This window comes from Phragmites australis, chromosome 15 (genome assembly GCF_958298935.1).
Source record: "Phragmites australis chromosome 15, lpPhrAust1.1, whole genome shotgun sequence".
Lineage (NCBI taxonomy): Eukaryota > Viridiplantae > Streptophyta > Magnoliopsida > Poales > Poaceae > Phragmites > Phragmites australis.
The window spans coordinates 8728768-8746977 of NC_084935.1; the positions used below are offsets into that span (position 1 = coordinate 8728768).

At 40.4% G+C, this 18210-nt stretch overlaps 2 protein-coding genes across 4 annotated transcripts; one reads left to right on the forward strand and one right to left on the reverse strand.

Moving 5' to 3' along the window:
- The first annotated feature begins 4047 nt into the window (after window positions 1-4047).
- Window positions 4048-6690, forward strand: LOC133893473 (uncharacterized). Of its 2 annotated transcripts, XM_062334500.1 has the most exons (6): window positions 4078-4263; window positions 4295-4446; window positions 4729-4890; window positions 4998-5067; window positions 5541-5715; window positions 6189-6690. In XM_062334500.1, exons 2-6 carry the CDS (start codon window positions 4420-4422, stop codon window positions 6286-6288), a joined length of 534 nt encoding a protein of 177 aa, XP_062190484.1. In that variant the 5' UTR covers window positions 4078-4263; window positions 4295-4419; the 3' UTR covers window positions 6289-6690. The 2 variants fall into 2 exon arrangements, with proteins under 2 accessions (XP_062190485.1, XP_062190484.1); XM_062334501.1 differs by lacking the exon at window positions 6189-6690 and adding an exon at window positions 5994-6181 and having other exon boundaries at window positions 4048-4446.
- A 27-nt stretch (window positions 6691-6717) lies between these two features.
- Window positions 6718-11433, reverse strand: LOC133893471 (probable pyruvate, phosphate dikinase regulatory protein, chloroplastic). 2 transcript variants are annotated; one of them, XM_062334498.1, is made up of 4 exons: window positions 10779-11433; window positions 9010-9646; window positions 8829-8925; window positions 6718-7109 (listed from the first exon to the last, which is right to left on the reverse strand). In XM_062334498.1, the coding sequence occupies exons 1-4, from the start codon at window positions 11304-11306 to the stop codon at window positions 7022-7024; spliced, it is 1350 nt and encodes a 449-aa protein (XP_062190482.1). In that variant the 5' UTR covers window positions 11307-11433; the 3' UTR covers window positions 6718-7021. The 2 variants fall into 2 exon arrangements, with proteins under 2 accessions (XP_062190482.1, XP_062190483.1); XM_062334499.1 differs by lacking the exon at window positions 6718-7109 and having other exon boundaries at window positions 8626-8925; window positions 10779-11431.
- Between the last annotated feature and the right edge of the window lie 6777 nt (window positions 11434-18210).

Here is an 18210-nt window from a genome sequence, read left to right on the forward strand (position 1 = left end):
GGTCCAGTTTGGTGAGTTGGGTCCTAGGTGTAGAATAACGCTACTGTGTGTGTATATATATACATATACACTATTACTACATAATAGCCCTTCACTGCTGATTTTGAAATTGGTAGTGGGCAATCGGTAGTGATAGTCAGAGGACTATCACTTCATGATTCACCATCGACAATGTTGCCCTTTTCTAGAAAAAAACGAGTTGGCTCAGTAGCGCCAGCTCAGCCTTGCTCCGCCCTGCACAAGAAAACGCGGTGACGCGAAGGCCACCTTCACAGCACACATAGTCGCGCCCTACTTGCCACCGTCACCCGCGCCTTGCCGAGGAGCAGTGCTGCTGGCCACACTCTAACCTTGGAGCTATGGTGGGGCTGGGGACACAAATGAGGTTGTGTAGCCCTGAACCTGCCACCACGTGAGAGGAACACGACCAGAGCTGCTAAGCGAAGCTGCGACACAGTGGAACTTGGGCATGGGCTGGTGCATAGGAGGAGCCCAGGACGATGTGGATCTACGGAAGTTGGTGGCGATGCGTGAAGGAGACTCCGGTGCCGACTTCGCTCCTCCATCTCCACATGCGCCAAGCCCCTGGGTAGTCGAAGCCATCTTCCTCACCACTTTCACCGGATCCACCGTGACGACAGATCCCCGTCACCGCAAGTCGACCTACTTGTCTTGCTTGAGCTCACCCGCAACTCCTCCCCCTCGGGCTGTCGCTCGCTCATAGGTAGATATGACCGAGACTTGGGGATTTTTTGGAGTTGGAGTTGAACGAAAGGGGAGAAATTGAGTGGACAAGAGCATGCAAATGGTAGAGATAAGGTTGGCGTGGACTCGAGCAGAACGTGGGGTTGTGAGCCAAAATCAGATCGCATGTAAAAATTGGGCCTAGCCATAGCTTCACTGTCGGATTGTATTAACAACAGACAATGTTAGTATCACTGCCGTTTTATGACTAAAATCGACACTGATATTTGATTATCACTGTTGATTCTTTTTTAATGGGTTTTTAGTTCCGATTCTTAATACGAACCGGCAGTATACAATCACTACTGGCTCGTAAGGAACCGACGGTGATAAGACGGTATATATGGGGGTTTCTGTAGTAGTGATATATAATCCATGAATATATATAGTTTGCGTGCCACGGGTAAATTATTGCTCATGCGAATCTCGTGAAGTTGGCTAGGAATTAGGGAGTGTTCCAGTGAACACTGGCGGGCTTAGTAAGTAATAATCAGGAATGAAAAGCTGGTTGGCGTCGCAAAGCTGTATTCGGACTAGCAAAATACCCCCTCCGTTTCTTAAGTATACGTTATTCTGAGATACATGCGATCAAACTTTACAAACTTTGGATACTATTCTGCTGATACATGTGTAAGTATTAAGATCTGTCACATAAAAAATAGTATTAGTAGATTTTTCATGAAAAAATATTTTCAAATAATTATATTTTTAATAACAAATAGTTAATTAGAATAAAATATAGTCAAATTATTTTATATTTTATAGACCGTATTGATATTCTAAATGATAAGTGAAAAAACTGATGTAGTACTTAAACAATAGCTCGAGAAGCGTGAAATGAAGAGTGGCTTTCGAGGCACCGCAATGCTAAACTAAACAAAAAATTGGATATGTTGAGTGTTCGGATTTTCTTACTCTACTTTTTACAGAAGTCCGTAGAACAATATAATGTCATATTTTGGCCCCCTTTCGAAAGGACAAAGAAACTTCTTTGGCAAATAATCGGATAAGATTAGCCATCATTATGTTTAATCATTTCCTACTCGAAAATGCCAAGTGGGGCCACCGAGTTAGACCACGAAATATATTCCATCGGATAACACAAACGTACGGTCCCAGAAAAATTAATAAGTGCGGAATACTATAAAAAGCATTAAGAAATCCTCTCATTAATCGAGAGCAAAACGAGGAAGATTACACTATTTATTTTAGCGCGGCTAGACTATATCAAAGTAGAACGATTAGTTAGAGCTATTACAATTGCATAACAAACCATTTAACGTATCTATTTTAGTCAGACACATCGAATTGTATGGAAAATACAATAGTAGTTTTTACCATATGCATTAAATTGAGCTGCAAAGCGAGTACAACGGTACTTCTAAATCTAGCCAGGCAATAGTTATGTCGGTTCCGCAAATATGATGTTATAGTTGTGCCTTTTTTTTTTCACTTTTGCAGGCCAAGAAATTACTCCAATGCACCTTTTAGCTTGCTTTATTCTTCCATGTCTATCTTTACTTAAATGCATCATAATCGATGTTGTAAATTTGTTGCACATCTTAACTCAGCAATAACTGATGGGCAACATGATTATTGTACCATTCATATTAATATTTGTACATAAGTCTAAATAGACTTATATTTGGGATGGTATGTAGATTCACTTATGGTGTGAGGTGTATGCTGCATTATTACATGGAAATAGCAGTGTTAAAAAATAATGCAATATGAAGAACGAATTCACTTCCAATAACAAATTAAGACAATTAACACAAACCACATAGCTATATAGAGCCTGCATCACATATTCTAGCGCCATTTGTAGCTCCTGGCCGGCCAACCGTTTTTGTAGTGCTTTCCATGTCAGACTTGTGGACTAGTGCACTGCTCCATTTTAAATGTAAGGTATTTTTGTCTTTTGATTCTGAGGAAAAGTGAGGGCAAAGGAAAAAATGGGTGGAGTTGGGGGAAATACTCGCACGCTTGCCTAGCTAAAAGTGAAAGTGGCGTGAGGCAATGGTGGTAGTAAGATCATCTCAAATCATATTCCTTTCATTTTGTTCCCTTTCTGATTTCGCTCCTTGTTTTCATTCCTTTTATTTTCTCTCATCTCTAACAGTTTCCTTTCGAAGGAATTTGTGAAGTGAAAAAAAAGAGAATTACGTCTTGAAGGGAATAACCTTGGGAATCCTTTCGTGATAGGAACCGTGAAGAAAAACCGTTAGAACACTGAAGAGAATGAAAATCCTTTTATAAAGGAATTTTAGTTTCCGACGGAAATCCCTTAGAAATGGTCAAGGTTCTTTGCCTGCCAAATCTTTTCTCTGGAAAACGACCTCGAATGAATAAATAATTAAAACTTTTCTTTGCTTCTTTTTATGCATTTTCCTCGGGAGACTTTGCAAATTGCTGATCTGATTATCTGTAGCTAGTACCACAGGGGGTGTAGGCTTCAAAAGATTTGACTTCAACACATTTGTTTATTTGTCATTTTAAAATCCGTGTTGTAAAAAGTTTCAAATTTTTGACCATTAGTTTGATTCAAACAATCAATTTAGCTATATGAAAAAAATATTTAGTACTAGTAGCATCTCTTTAGAAATGCTTTTTATAAAAGTATAATTTTATTAATTCATATTGATATAAAGTTGTAAAATACTAATCAAAGTTACATCTTGCATATCATGAAAAATCGAATGCAAAGCACCAAAAACAATAGAGGAAGTATGTTAGAGCGTTTGTATGAAAAACAATAGAGGAAGTATGTTAGAGCGTTTGTATGGTTTAATGCTAAACTTAACGCCATCAAGCAGCGCAAGAACTTCGCACGCTGAAGTTTGATTTATAAATTCACAACAGCACGTACTATACTACACTTATAACCTCTCGTCTACCGTTTTTCATACCACCAAGAGACGAGAGGGATCAGAAACACCTGTATGGCCAAATAGATGGCTTAAAACACATGGCTGTACACCAAGGATTTTTTTTTTCTACAAAAAGTTTTTTATACATCAAGGGTAGTAAATGAAGTGCTTCCGAACTGGCAAGCAGTGGTTTGGTCAAAGTTAGCAGTGAAATTATCAGGGAGCCAAGTGGGTTCATCTTTGCCAAAATTTAGCAGTGAATAAATTCTTGCTAGATTTGGTCAATGCTGCCAATATTTGTCCAGTCGAATATTAGCAACAACTGAAGCAATAGCTCTCTAGCTTATAGACCACTATTTAATCAATTCTCACTTAGTGAACCATGATACTATTTCTAAAGGAATTCGAACCTCATTTTGTTCAGAAATTGGAAGTTCCTCAACAATGATTATCGACTTTTAGTCTTGTAGAGGCCTCGGTGCCATGAACATTGCTGTAATTTTCAAATATCAAGTGGGTGTCTATACATGATCCAGCGCTATAAAAAAACCCGTACTCGACATCGTCTTCTCCCCGCATGCTCTTCAGACAGAGAGGGGAGAGCGAGGGAGAATCTTCCGTCCCCAAAAAGAGCAAAGTGTCAGCCCTTTCCCCCGGTTCCTAGTTTTGGTAGCTAGTACTCCATCATTCCTCCTTCCCAACGAACGAGCAGAAGTCGCAAACAACAAAAGAGAAGGCATCAGAAGCTGGCTGCTGCGCACGACACGCAGCAGAGCACCGCCAGTTCGCCACAGAGGTCCAGGGCATGGCGGACGCCGCCTCAAACCATCCTGTAAGTATCTTCCAGCTGATCACCTGCATAATCTTGTAAGAGCCAATCGGTTCAGGTCACGCAGTGTTCAGTGTTCTCTTCCCTAGTGATCGGAGTTTACAAGCAAGTGAATTTCTCTTGGATTTTCTTGCGTAAAAGGGCGAGAGAGAAAAAAAAGTTAGTTTGCTTTTGTTTTGGTAGTGACGACGCATGAGATCGAGCAATTGTATGCAGACTTTTCTGTTCTTGCAGATGGTTTCCAGTAAATCCAGTTGCTGATTTATCTTAATTACGTACGTGCAGGTTCTTGCACCTGGCGATGTTGGGCAATCGAGCTCCGGCGCCAATAATTCATCCGCCGCGGCCGGCGGGTTCGTCGCACTGGACGTCGGCGCGCTGTCGTCCCTCTCCGGCGACGTCGGCCCACCGGGCACGCCCGCGGCCGCCGCGCCCCCGCGGACACCCGTAAGCCCGAGAGACACGCACACGCGACCCGGCCGGACACGGCGGTACGCGCCAGTTTCTTTCGTTGCTTCCAAAGCTGATTCTTTCCTGTGACGTGAACGTGACAGAAGGTGATGAGGTCGCTGTCGCGGAAGGGCGAAAGGAAGCCGGCCGACGGCGACGCCAATGGCACCGCCGGTACGTCAGTCCAAACAATCAAATCCGCGCCTTGATTTCGATTAAATTAAATCGCATTTCGATGTCAATATGTGTCCTCTAAATTTTCGTGGTTAGCTTTTGTTGGTTCCCGTTTATCCCCGGTGATTTGACAGTGACGGATTGGTTATCTTGTCACTTAAGCTACTGATGGTGATTACGAGTAACAATCAGGGGCCAAGCTGCATGTTCTCCGTCAAGTGAATTGGCACCAGAGGAAAATAAAATTTCAGTTATTAACAGTTTAATTTTATCTTTTGTGCACCATCTTAAATATAAATATGTTAAAATGTGCATTCGGATTTTTATAACTCTAGCTTCGCCCGTGGTAACAATTTTTGCTACAGTTGTAAGGCCGAATGGGAGAGATGGCTTCTCTTAGGTTTGAACTTAGGCAGTGACATGTCAATTTTGCACCGATGCCGATCGGCTTGATTTGATCCATACATGTGCAGGTGGTGGTGAGAAGCCGCAGCTCTTCGTGCACGTGGCGGGCGGCGACCTCGGGGACGCCCGCCTCGTCGTCCACACGCCGGTGACCGGCACGCCTGGAGGGAAGTCCCGACGCCTGGGCCGGCGGCCGGCGCCGTGGCTCGATCCCCGAAGGGTGGTCCTCCTCTTCGCCACGCTGTAAGGAATTTTTTTTCTGTCGTTCTTTAGACACCGTTTATTATGGATTCTAATCTTAAAAGTAAAAGCAAAAGCAAAATATCACGATATAGAAATTGATTCTCATACTTCATGAGTCAAATTATATTATAAAATCTTATAATTCACAATCTACTATAAAAAAAAGTTTTCACAAATTTTACAGACCGAACTGAACTCAAAATCTAAAACTAAAAAGTTCCGACCTGTAGCGATAGGGGAGAAAAAGAGATGGTGATTTTTTTGTTTTATTTTTGAAGCCAAAAGAGATGGCGATTGATGACAATCGACTGATTGGTACAAACTCCGTTTGGAATATGTGAAAATCATCTTGTTCACGCGGGAATCGATTTTTTTCTTATTATTAAATTCTTACAGAAATCTTGCGAAATTCCCGCGTCCGAAACAAACACTGATTGGAATCTAAGGGACTGTTTGTTTCATCGTGACTGCAGGTCTAGCGTGGGAACGTTGATCCTGCTCTACTTCACCCTGTCCATGAGCAAGACAGACGCCGCCGGAGGGGCCTCCGGCTCTGCCAGCGACGCCCGGTGAAACGCCGGCCGTCGTAGGTGAAGCAACTTTCGTATTGTTCCGAGAATTTATGGACAAGATGTCTTGCAAAGACTGCGAGCGATACTGTAATCCGTGCATAAAATTTGTGGTGCTATGGAGGTCTAAAAGGTCACAGAGGAATATAGAGTGAACGGCAGTGAGCAGATTAGGCTGGTTGGGATTTGATGGATAAGTTTGTGATGGTAGTTCGTTCTATCCTGGTTTCTTCTGACCTTTTTCCTTTTATTTTCTCTGATTACTCGGACGAGTACATGTCGCATCAGAGCGATAATACTGATGTATTTTCATTCCTTGCTAAATTTGCACACACAAGTATACAAAAAAGACGCTGATGTATTCCAAAGAATTGTATTCAATCGAGTGCGACTTCTTGAAGCAGTACATATTTTGCAATGAACCTAAACTAAATGAACGAGCGATAATACTGTGTTTTCATTCCTTGCTAATTTTGCACACACAAGTATACAAAAATGACGCTGATGTACTCCAAAGAATTGTTTTCAATCGGATGCGACTTCTTGAAAAGAAGTAAATATTTTGCAATGAACCTAAACTAAATGAACACACAAAGAATGACAGCTCACGAGGCAATCATCTAAGATGAATTTGGAAACCTCTATGCACAACACTAATCTAGTCAGGAGACGTAAAAAAAATGCCGGATTGGATAGGTTTTGGACTTTTGAAATCGCTTTGCTGCAGCAGAGTAGACTTAAAAGTCCCTAGCAAATATCTTGTGATACTCAACATGAGTGTTAACCATCTCTGGCAGGTAATCGTAGACTAGTATTGGAGCCACCCTGCAAGAACAGAAACGGATTTCTTAAGTTATTCAGTTTAATGCTGAAAAATTCAGGATGAACACCTACCTTAGTTATCTATAATGAACACTGTTTTGGAAGATTCAAAAAATCGTACTTGCAACTCAATGAAAACAGCAGACAATTGGTTTAAAAAAGAAAACAGAAACAGCACAGCCCATATCCGGCATTTTTCAGAGACATGCTGTATAGTTCATACATAGACAGCTACATTTGTCGTTAAGACATTGCCCTTTTCTTGGGATATACAGAAAACACAAGATCAACTTGCAATTACTCTTCTTTTGCATGCAGATCAGACTAAAACTTGTTTTTCACTAACATTGCAAATATAACCTGTTTCTTTTTAGTTGTATCAAATGGAAACAAATATCAAATAATGAAACAGGGCTTATCTCAAGATCATTCTGAAAATCCTTACCATCCAGCTCTTCAGCTACTGCTGCAGTTTCCGAATCAGTTCCACCAGACTTTCAATGACTGGACGTTTGTTCAGGGCGATTCTGTTATGTGCGGGGTTACTGTTCACGCGCATGGACAGTGACTACGGCGGCAGCAGCACTTCAAATTAGGATTTATATCTATTTGGTTTGTTAGTTCGAATCAGATTCAGTTAGAGATAATATTAGAGATCAGTTAGTTTAAATCAAATAACAGTTAGAGATAATATTACAAATAAATTAGAATTGGATTTAAATGAGGTCTTCATAGGCCTATATAAGGCACACGGCCGCCGCCCTTTGTAATCAAACAAAGAAGAATTAGTCTACTTTCCCTCAATATTTTGTCTACCTAATCTATGGTCTAATTTCTTCCCTAGCAACCGACACAGTCCAACTATCCTCCCGGCGGAGTTTACCCTAACAGGTTTTGGTCCACCAGAGAAACTATATTTGTTTGAAGCACTTCCTACCAGAAGCTCATCCTGGTACGTGCAGCCACATCCACAAGATGGGTAGTTCAAATAGTAACCATAAATAGTAGGAATATAGATCCACAGCATGCAGTTATTGTAAATTTGTAGGTGTCAAACAACAAGATCCATCAAGTTAAATAAACACTTGAGAGAAAACAGAAACAAGACCTAAGAAAGAAACAAAAGAAAGGCTTAGAAAAATGAGAGGGGTCTGATCTCCAGATTGAACACGAGAAACAAACGCAACTTCAAATCCTCTTATAAAGGTTCTCCTAGCTGATCCAAAAGTGAAAATATTGTCCCACAAATGATCTTAGTGGTGAATACTAGAAAAAAAGATCAGTATTCATGCATACTGTCTTAGAAATTCTTGTTCAGGGGAAAAGGAATGGTATTCAGGTCCACATTTAGTAATTTGTACCCAGACAACTAAAATTTTGTGATGACGGGGATTTGAGTTTCCTACGGAAATATATTAATCTGATTTTTACGGTAAGTTTCAGAAAAGCAATTCACCCTGGTATTTTACCTGACATAATAGAAATATTCTAACGACCAAACGAAGCAAGGCCAATGAAAGGTCAGAAAATGCAATATACATTTATTTCTGCCGCACTACACTGTGAACTTATCTTTAAGATACAGACGCCACCTAGAAGGTGGTCACAGAAGAGTTAGAACAAAAGGTTTGAAAGTAAAGGCTAAGGTACTTGACATGGATCTTATCAAAACATACACACTTTACAAGGTGTAGTAGAAGGGATAGAACATAATGCTAGTACCGTTTTGATATTCGTGGCATGGAACACTTCTGTTTCCTGTCATGGTGAATCCTCACAACAACAGCAGCTGTTTCCTCTATAGCTTTTCCAGTGACTTCTGCAGGAAATCAATAAGAAAGAACGCTTTTAAAAGAAGAAACAACAAAAGAAAGGTTTATGAAAACAATTTAACTTATCTTACCAATGACTGGCCACATTGGATTTTGGGCAAAAATTCTATTTGCATGGTCCAATTCCTGCCTCACGTGCTCCATTTCAGCATAATTGTTCTTGTGCCCATAAAAACCTAGAGCTTTGGCCCTCGTCTTTCTGATTGCTTGAAGAACCACTGGGTTTATAGTCAGTCCAAAAATCTTGTCCTGATTAATCTCAAAAAGGGCCTTTGGAAGATCCACACCCATCACAATTGGGACATTCGCTACCTTATATCCTTTTTGAGCTAGATAAATTGACAATGGTGTCTTCCCAGTGCGTGAAACACCAACAAGTACAATGTCTGCACGGTTAAGGTTCTGTGGCTGAGCTCCATCATCTTGTTTGATGGTGAAATCAATAGCCTCAATTCTTTGGAAGTAATCCTCAGATAGTTGATTCTTTCGGCTTGGAGAACTTCGTGGGATTCCAGATGGAGCAACACCAATATGAGAAGCAATGGCTTCAATAGTAGGTCCAAGAACATCAGTGGATGGAACACCCCAGAGATCACAGGCCTTCTTAGTTGCCTCAGCCATTGAAGGATCAGCAAGGGTATATAGAACCAGGGCCCCTTCTTTTGCCGCTTGCTTTATTATCTCAAGAAGTCTATCCATGTCGTCGATCTAAAACACATTTGGAGAAAGTTGTAAAAGATGCTGATTATTACCACTAAGTGATGTGCAGTTAACCATTTTCAAGCCTGTTTAAGTAGAAAGATTGATCACTAGAGTATAATCAGGATTTTCTCAACCAGGAACACAAGAAAACGGCCAGCTTTTCTCCAACAATTCGATCAAAGCAAACAGACAAAAAGAGAAACTAGTTATGGCAAGAAGCATGTACCAATAATTTGTCCAGGACTGAATATCACAACTACCATATATATGTTTGTCTTTTCCGCCCAAACAATGAGAGATGGAGATCAAATCTGCACCAATGAAATAAATAGACACACATAAAGCAGCCATGCAGTCATGGATTTGCACAAAACGTCTGCCTTTACCCAATTGCATGATCCATATACATACCCGTGCAGATTTGTGAATTTGTCTTTACTCAAGAAACTGTTTGAATAATCTAGTTAGTGGACAATTAATCCAAAGTTCCATAAGAGAATAGCTTTCTTACCATTATAACAAAGCAATCTTTTTTTTATAACACTGAGGATATTTCCACAGCCATTACCATCTAACCTTGATGTACATGACAGCGCAATGTTAGCCCAAGTCCTCCCCCACTATTTAAGCTTACACAAACCCAGATTCTCCTAAACATAAAGTTTATATATTATAGTGAACTCATCTATCCCAATTTAACCATTCTGGCATAGCACAGTAGTTGACATTAGTTGCACTAATCACCCTGAAAACAAATCATACTTGTGCACAAATCACTGCAAAGCAGAACTTATGCGTTACCACTGTATTCCCAAGATGTAATATTCCATCTGTAGAAGCCACTGATTTTGTCCTTTAAGATCCGAGTCTTCCCTGTTTTCAATCTCTGAACTTATTATTGCGCTGCACAAATAACTATTTCTCTACTTTCACTTATCATGTCACAGAAAGTTACCACTACAGCTAATATTTTTTACGCCCCCTAATTCGATAGTTAGATGGCAAAATGGAACATTTTCCATGATGCAATATTACATCTTGGGAATACAGTGGTAACGCTTAAGTTCTGCAAAAATGAAGACTTCCATACAATGAGCAAAGAGGGCCAGAGGGGGTGGCAAGACAGATTGAACTTTACCCCGGAGAAGAGGTGGGTGTTGACGGCGCATCCGCTGTCGACGAGGCAGTGCTCGAACTGGCCGAGCGCGGCGTTCACCGAGTGCTCCGCGGTCCACCCCGTCCCGTCCGACACCATGTAGATGGCCTTCCCGGCCGCCGCGTCCCTCTCAGCCAAGCACACGTCGTCATCCCCGCCGTCCTCCTCTACCGCCACCGCACTCACCACTGCCGCGGAGCCCTCAGACAACGACGGCGGCGACTTGGTCATCGGCGCCGAGAGCGCCGCACGGCCCAGCCGCCGCCCGGACCGGAGCGCCCGCGCGCGGGACCACCGGCTGAGCTGCGAGCTCGCGCGCAGCGCCTGGGAGCGCGGCGTCTCCTCCGGTCGTTGCGCCGGGCCAGGGTCCTCGGGGACCGGACTCTGAGCGGCGGGGGCGCGAGGAGCCGCGCCGGGGTCGGGTGCGCATAAAGCGGGGACGGGGGCGAGGCGGCGGCCGGGGGACGGGGGGAGGAGGAGCGACGGCAGCGGGTTGGTGCCTCCTATCATTGGAGCTAGCCGAGAGCGGAGGAGTTTGCCTTCCTCTGTTAGCGGCGCGAGCCTGTGCTGGTGGCTGGTAGCAGTCACAAGGATTTCGCGTTGTTTTCCCAGCGATTTCGCGTGCGGTGGTGGCGTTTTTATCTGCGCGGCGTCGGTTCGGTCGGTAAGAACATATCTAATCATAATTCTTTAATTTTATTTTCGTTTTTATTTATTTTATTTTCTTTTAATCTTTAACCACTTCTCTTCAAAACGATTTGTGAAGGGAAAAATGAAAGAATTATATCCTAAATGAATGACTTTAAAAATTCCTTTGTAACAAAAAATCGTGAAAAAAACTGTTAAAACACTAAAAAAAAATCTCTAAAAAAAATATTAGATTTTGATCGCTGATGAAAATCTCTTGAAAATAGTCTAAGAAACATGGGACCATGGCAACAGGGTTGGCCCAGCGGTGATCGGTCGCCGATGCCGGTTTCGCATCTCGCCGCCGTTGGAATCTGGAAGCCTTTAATTTGCGTTGTTCTTGTCTGATGCGGTGTGTATTTTAAATTGTTTTTTTTTTTCATTACAAGTGACACGAGTTCGTGCTTGCAACACGTCTATAGATAATATAGTTAGTGAGCACCAAGATTTAAACATAAAATCATACTCTCATGTCTCCACTTATTTTAAATTATTGCATGTACGAATGACGTCGCAGCTGTGAAACCAAGCATTGCACGGTTGTGCAACTTGTGCTGCAGAATAGCTGAAGTACAGTATCAAAGTCGCCATTTTTGTACGTACGGCAACCGGGAATGCTTCGTCACAAAGCCACACGGCTACGCCCAAATCAAGCGTCCGTTCAGCACGGCTTTAGCTTTAAAAAAAAATTGAGCTAGTTATTTTCAACTTCAAAAATTTACAAAACTAAGTGGATATACTGAGAGTATTTAGGTGAGTTATTTTGTTACTATTTTAAATTAAATATTGAGACTTAAATAATGTTATTTTAGTTTATAATATCAAATTTGATGTGGAGTTGAAAGCTGGAGTTCTACCCGATAGGACCTAAACTGTCACTAGCAACTTAGGATGTGATTAGTTGCTCGTATGTATTGTTGCTCACATAAATTGTATACGTAGGCTAACAGGAAGCAGGTTGAACGGAGTCATGTTGGTTAAAGAGAAGAGTATTTAATTAGTTATATCTGTCTGGACATGCTAAGCTGAGTTTCTGTTTGGTTGACTGAATCTAAGATCGTATGAGCGGATACTAGAGTTGAGATTATGATTGGTTGCTCACATGATGATTTTTGTAACACTGACAAGTGGACTTGCCTGCATGAGCAGTTGTAACAGTCTGTATTAGTTGGGCTAGGCTGTGGACGTACATTTGCATCTGCTGAGCTAGACTGGAATAGTGTATGTGGACAACCAAACATGTTTCTCTATAAGATTTTACGCATCTGACGAACCGAGATACATTCATATAGGCAACCAATCACCCCTTTAAACACTCTCTTCCTCCCATAGGACATCCTCCCCTCCATCTCTCCTTCCAAATTATGCCCTAAGATTCGTGTAGAACATAAAAAATTTGTACTCGATACACATTTGCACTTTAAACAACTTGGAAGAATTTACAAATGTACTCCCTCCGATTACATATATAAGTCTATTTGGATTTAGGCATAATCTATACTTCTATAAAATAGACGAGTTGTGATAGATTAATTTGAATAATCTCCACTATATATTTTACGTGATTAAATGATCCACAATCAAAGTTAGTTTCTCGTCTTCTCCCCTCTCCTATAATATAGAAAGTCACAATCAACTAGTTGATTAACAATCAACCTACTACCTACGTGTTGTCCTTAATCATCTTACTTGATTGCAGCGTGCTCTTTTTTCTTCTGTCATTCTATTTTCAAAACTTAAATCAAGATAAATGATTAACATATAATAAAAGGTCAAGACCAATCAGCGATGCATCATTTTCTCCATCTATTTCAAAACTATAACAAGATATCCAACGATTGTACTCCTTTTCCTTTTCTTAGTCCATTTCTAAAATCTGGTCATAGTCTCCGATCCCTACTATTACCTACACAGAACGACAAGCAACAACCTTAACACTAGTTACGCACTAATCACCAGTGTGGATGGGCATTAGCTACCTCCGCTCATTGGCCTGCACCCATCTCATCAACATTGGCCACCTCCATTGATCGATGACGACTATCTCCTCAGCACCATCCATCACGTGTCGTACGGCCATCTGGATCAATCATCATGGATGCAAATACCTCTTTTGCTATGCTATATTCTTTTACTTCTTCGAATTATTATATTCTAAATTGATTATATATATGTAAAACACGTGTGCAGTTGCTAAGTAAGAATTAAGGTGAATAGTACAAAGATCGTATTGTCTATTAATTATTGCTAGAGTTAAGGTGACTAACAAGTTTACTATATCGATTGGGGTACATTTAAGCATAGACAAACATAGAAGAACGAAGAAAAAATGTGCATTGGCGATATGATGGACTTATATTTGGTACATTTGGAAGAAGCCTATGGGCCTGTTTGGATTCAGCCCCGACGCGCCCCGCCAAACCATCGGCGTGCCAAATCCTGGGCAAAGGATTCGGCTACCGCAGTTTTGGCCGCGCGGGGGTGAAAAATGAACTAGCGCGGCACTAGGCATGCGAGCGAGCCAAATCGCGGGCGCCGAACCAAACGCGTGCCTCGACTGGCTTGGCGCCTCAACTTTTGACGGGGCGAGCATCGCGTCGAACCAAACAGCCCCTATGTGAACTTAGAGGGATTACATGGTAATATGTACTGAAGTGTACAAGAGTATAAAACATGGTAATATATATTGAAGTGTACAAGAGTATAAAATATAAAGTGAAACGCGTCGTACGGACCTCGAAGCACATATGGAGGCGTGAGACAGAGGGGAGGAGGTCCTCTTGGGAGGACAGGATCCAGGTTAACTTAAGAACACATTGATCAGCATTGGCACAGAGAAACAAGATTTCCATCCTGTGCAACAACGTAACCAGCACAACGTTGAATGCCACCTTCTAGTGTTCTAGTGATCTAAGGACATAAGGTTCCGTGGTTTGGCGGTGGCGTACAATACCAGGGACTCGATCTCATTGAATGGCGTGGGTGATGCAGAGGCACGAGCGGCTGCGGCCGCCGGCGTGTGCGTGTCGGCAACCGAACAGGCATGGGTGCCACGTGCCCGAGCTATGCCAAATTGCCAGCCAACCTCGGTCTTCGGGCTGGTTTTTTTTGGGAATTGCTAAACTTTGCCCGGCAATCTGCCTGGCGTTCTCACCCGGATCGATGTCCGTCTATTTTATTCTGCGATGCGCGCTGATACATGGGCGGTTTTGTTGTTATTCGGGTGGGCTTGGCTCATAAAGACCGTGTCTTTTTTTTTTTGTGTGTGTTTAGTATTTTCGGGAACCACGCCTCTGTTAATTAGGCTAAAGAGTTGAGCTACGATTTCGTATGTTCACATTTTCGTTTTATTTTTCTCGAGCTGAGCTGCGAATTTTAAGATTCTTTCTCGTCTCTCCCTCCCTCCCTCCCTCTCTCTCTCCTCCAGATCTGTTCATTTTGCTATGGATTTTGCTGTCTCAGAGAGAATCATGTTTGATTTTTATCTCTTGAGTTGATTCGCACAACATGAGTTTGCGCAGCGATTTCATGAGTTGTTTCGGATTTTTGTTGTTCCTCTTCAAGCTAGTTATCCTTTTGGTAGTTTGTTTCACTTTTGATGTCATTTTGTTGGATAAGGATGCTATTACAAGTTGTTTATGTGGATTTCTCGTTTGTTTAAGGTTTGGATGTCGTATTTCACCTTCTATTTTGGTCATATATGAATATAGTTCATACTGCTATTGTTGATTTTGTCTCACCCCGCACGCGCACCTTGCTCCATCTAATTTCTTTATTTTTTTTGTTAATTTCATTGTTAGGGTTGGTTTTGTTACGAGCATCTAAGTTGGGGGGATGCAACTAGTGATTTTTCTGCATTTCGGTAAGTTCATTTGCTTTTTTTGTTGTCTGTGCTTTTGTCTCTCCGATTCATTGGTGTGTCCATTTGTTTGCTTCGAGCTTTTTAGCTGCTGGTCATGCAAGTCTGACTCTTTATTTGAAGGCAAGCTATTGCTCATTTGTTTGTTGTGTGGCTACCGCATTTTTTTTACCCATATGCAGCTGAAAATACCTTTTTACATTTTGGTAATCAAATTTCTCATGAAGTAGTTATATTATTATACATGTCTATATGGTTGTGCTATCATGTTTCTTCCATTCTACTGTGACATATGGTTGTGAGATTTTACTGTTTAAATTGTGGAATAGGAATTATCATGAGTTATTCAGCTTTTTCCTAGTTGATTACAACTATGTAGCTTTTTTTACATTACACCTGACTGTAATGTTTTGTGAACTGATTACTGATCTTCGGCAACATGCAAATATCTTTAGGTGATATGTGGTATACTGATTTTTCCGTATGCCTGATATACTTGCTGAATTCTAGTCTAGTTTATTATGAGCTAATTGTTTTGGTTGCTGGTAGAATCATTGGTGCTGTTATGTTAGATAGTTCATTTTGTAGAACCTATTCTGTGTATGTTGACTGGGTTAACCTTTTTATATGTTGTTCTATTAAGATAGTTCATTTTTGTAATCATGAGATGGTCTGAGTCTTTATTAATTCTAGCGTCCCGTTCATGCCCTTCTGTTTTTAGGCGCCGTCGCTGAAGTTTTTTGCCTCTTCTTTTTGTGATCGGTCGGTTGTGGTGTCTTCGCCTTTGAGATATTTGTTTTGTGTTTCGTTATGCTTGATTGTTTCTTCAGTTGGTGCTGCCTGGGGCTTACTAGCTCCTTTGTTGTCTGTGATTTTCATAGATTGTTTTTTCAGAGCGGGCTGATGGTCTTTCCCAGACACTTAGCTCTATTGTTGGAACAACCTCTTTTTTCCTAAAACTTCTGTGTTGCTAGCCATCCCCTATTGCTCCTGGTATTTTAACTTGATGGTAGTTGACTGTTGGCTAAGCTATGCTTTTTTTGTTACTTGGTAGTGGCTCGATAATATGTGTCTTATTAAGCCTATTTCATTATTGTCAGGCAATATGTTTTTTTGATTATCTTCTCTTGCTTATTGCCAAATCATAGATTAGAATTAAGAGTCAAAAAAGGCTAGCCAACAGGTTCTGTTAGTTTGTTGTACGGATTCCTCCATATTCTTTTCTGCTGAATGTTTTATTTTTGTTGTAGTTGTGCCTGGGTTATATATATCAACTGTTATATTACTCATACAAGTGGGTTATGGACATGTTTTTTCAGTACACCTTGTTATTCATGATTCTTTTTTTGTGTAAGAGAAATTTTTTGTCGTCATTTTTTCATATGGGTATCGGTGATAGAAATGAATTGATTCTTGATGAATATGGTTATGATGGGAACCATTTAAAATCATCTGATAGTCTGAATCGAAACAATCCTAGTGAGGATACTGCATTAGATGATGCTATTTTTGAGTTGTACAAGAAAGATGTAAGCATTTTTTATGAGTTTTATTGTCATGTGAATTCTCTTTTTTCTTTGCATGTTGTTAACTCCTTTTTTCCTCCTTTATCCATGCTACTTTTTTATTTTTTTAGAAAATCCAAAAGTTGAAGAGGAAGTTGGATGCTTCTGTTCTTACTGATATGAGAAATGTCAAGGTATGTTTTTTTTATTTGTTATTGCGGTCTGATATATTTTTGTAAATTTTTCTAACTGGTTCAAGTGTTTTTGTAAGCACTTACATGAGCATCATGCAAGTATTTTTTAATTGTGTGAACACTTACACTTTATTGTTTTTTTCCTTTTCTTTAGAGTAAAAAGATTATGCATGACAAGAAATTAAAATCAACCTCCACACTCTTCTCCGCTGAGTGTGATCAGAAAAGTTTTGACATAACTTCAATATCTTTTGATTTTATGCCTAGACTTGAGAGTTCCTCTTGTTCTGTTCTGCCATCTCAGGTTTTTTTTTTGGTATTCTTGTTGTGCTTACTTCATTCATCATTACAATTTTCTTTTTTTTTTGTCCTCACTCTTACACTGTTTTAACAGTGCTTTTTTACCTACATTCACAGGCTAAAGATGGTCTACGCTAGATTTTTGTAGATCATTTTGTTGAACAATCTATGAAAACTCAGCTGAGCTCTGAAGATTTAATTTTTAGAATGGTGGCATTGTTCAATGAAACGAGATCAAAGATGCTTGATGACAGACGAGAACATGATCCTTCTTTAGGTTGGTTCTTTTTCTGAAGATGTTCGGTTCATTTTTAAGTTGGATTTAATTTAGGACAAAATGTTTTTCTGTTTTTTGTTCAGCATGTTATGCATACTCAATCCAATACAAATTGGTTACCATAACTGTATGATTTATTCTATCTCTGTGCCTATTTTTGTTTAACCTGAAGATGTAGTGAATATATTTTTATCCTAAATCGGATATTGCATATGTATAATTACATCCAGTTAAAAAATAGGTAGGTTGCCCTATCTTTATCTATATCTCTCTGTCTTAAACTCTCCAACTTTTTTTAGCTATCGTTAATTAGGCTAAATTATCTAGTCTAATTTTTTATGTCAATGTCTAGTGCTTATTATGTGCTGCTTTTTTTTTTCTCTCTCTTTTTCTGTCCCTAGGGTATGTTATTTTTATGCTGCACATCAGCATTTTCAGCAGACATTGATGTATTTTGACAGATTTCTTGATACGAGTCAATTAAATCATTTTTTTGTTTTTCCAATAGGCAATGTCAATGGTGTGAATCTGAATCCAAGTAATAGTTTGAAGCTTTCTCCAACAGTTTCATGTAGAAAAGCTTGTAAAGATA

Excerpts from the sequence above, each read along its gene's own strand:
- LOC133893473 (XM_062334500.1), top strand. The coding sequence starts at position 4,420 with ATGGCGGACGCCGCCTCAAACCATCCT. Across the intron at positions 4,447-4,728 it reads ACGCCGCCTCAAACCATCCT|GTTCTTGCACCTGGCGATGT; the intron begins GTAAGTATCTTC and ends ACGTACGTGCAG. Across the intron at positions 4,891-4,997 it reads CCGCGCCCCCGCGGACACCC|AAGGTGATGAGGTCGCTGTC; the intron begins GTAAGCCCGAGA and ends TGAACGTGACAG.
- LOC133893471 (XM_062334498.1), bottom strand. The coding sequence starts at position 11,306 with ATGATAGGAGGCACCAACCCGCTGCCGTCGCTCCTCCTCCCCCCGTCC. Across the intron at positions 8,926-9,009 it reads TCCAATGTGGCCAGTCATTG|AAGTCACTGGAAAAGCTATA; the intron begins GTAAGATAAGTT and ends GATTTCCTGCAG. Across the intron at positions 7,110-8,828 it reads ATGCCACGAATATCAAAACG|GGTGGCTCCAATACTAGTCT; the intron begins GTACTAGCATTA and ends CTGTTCTTGCAG.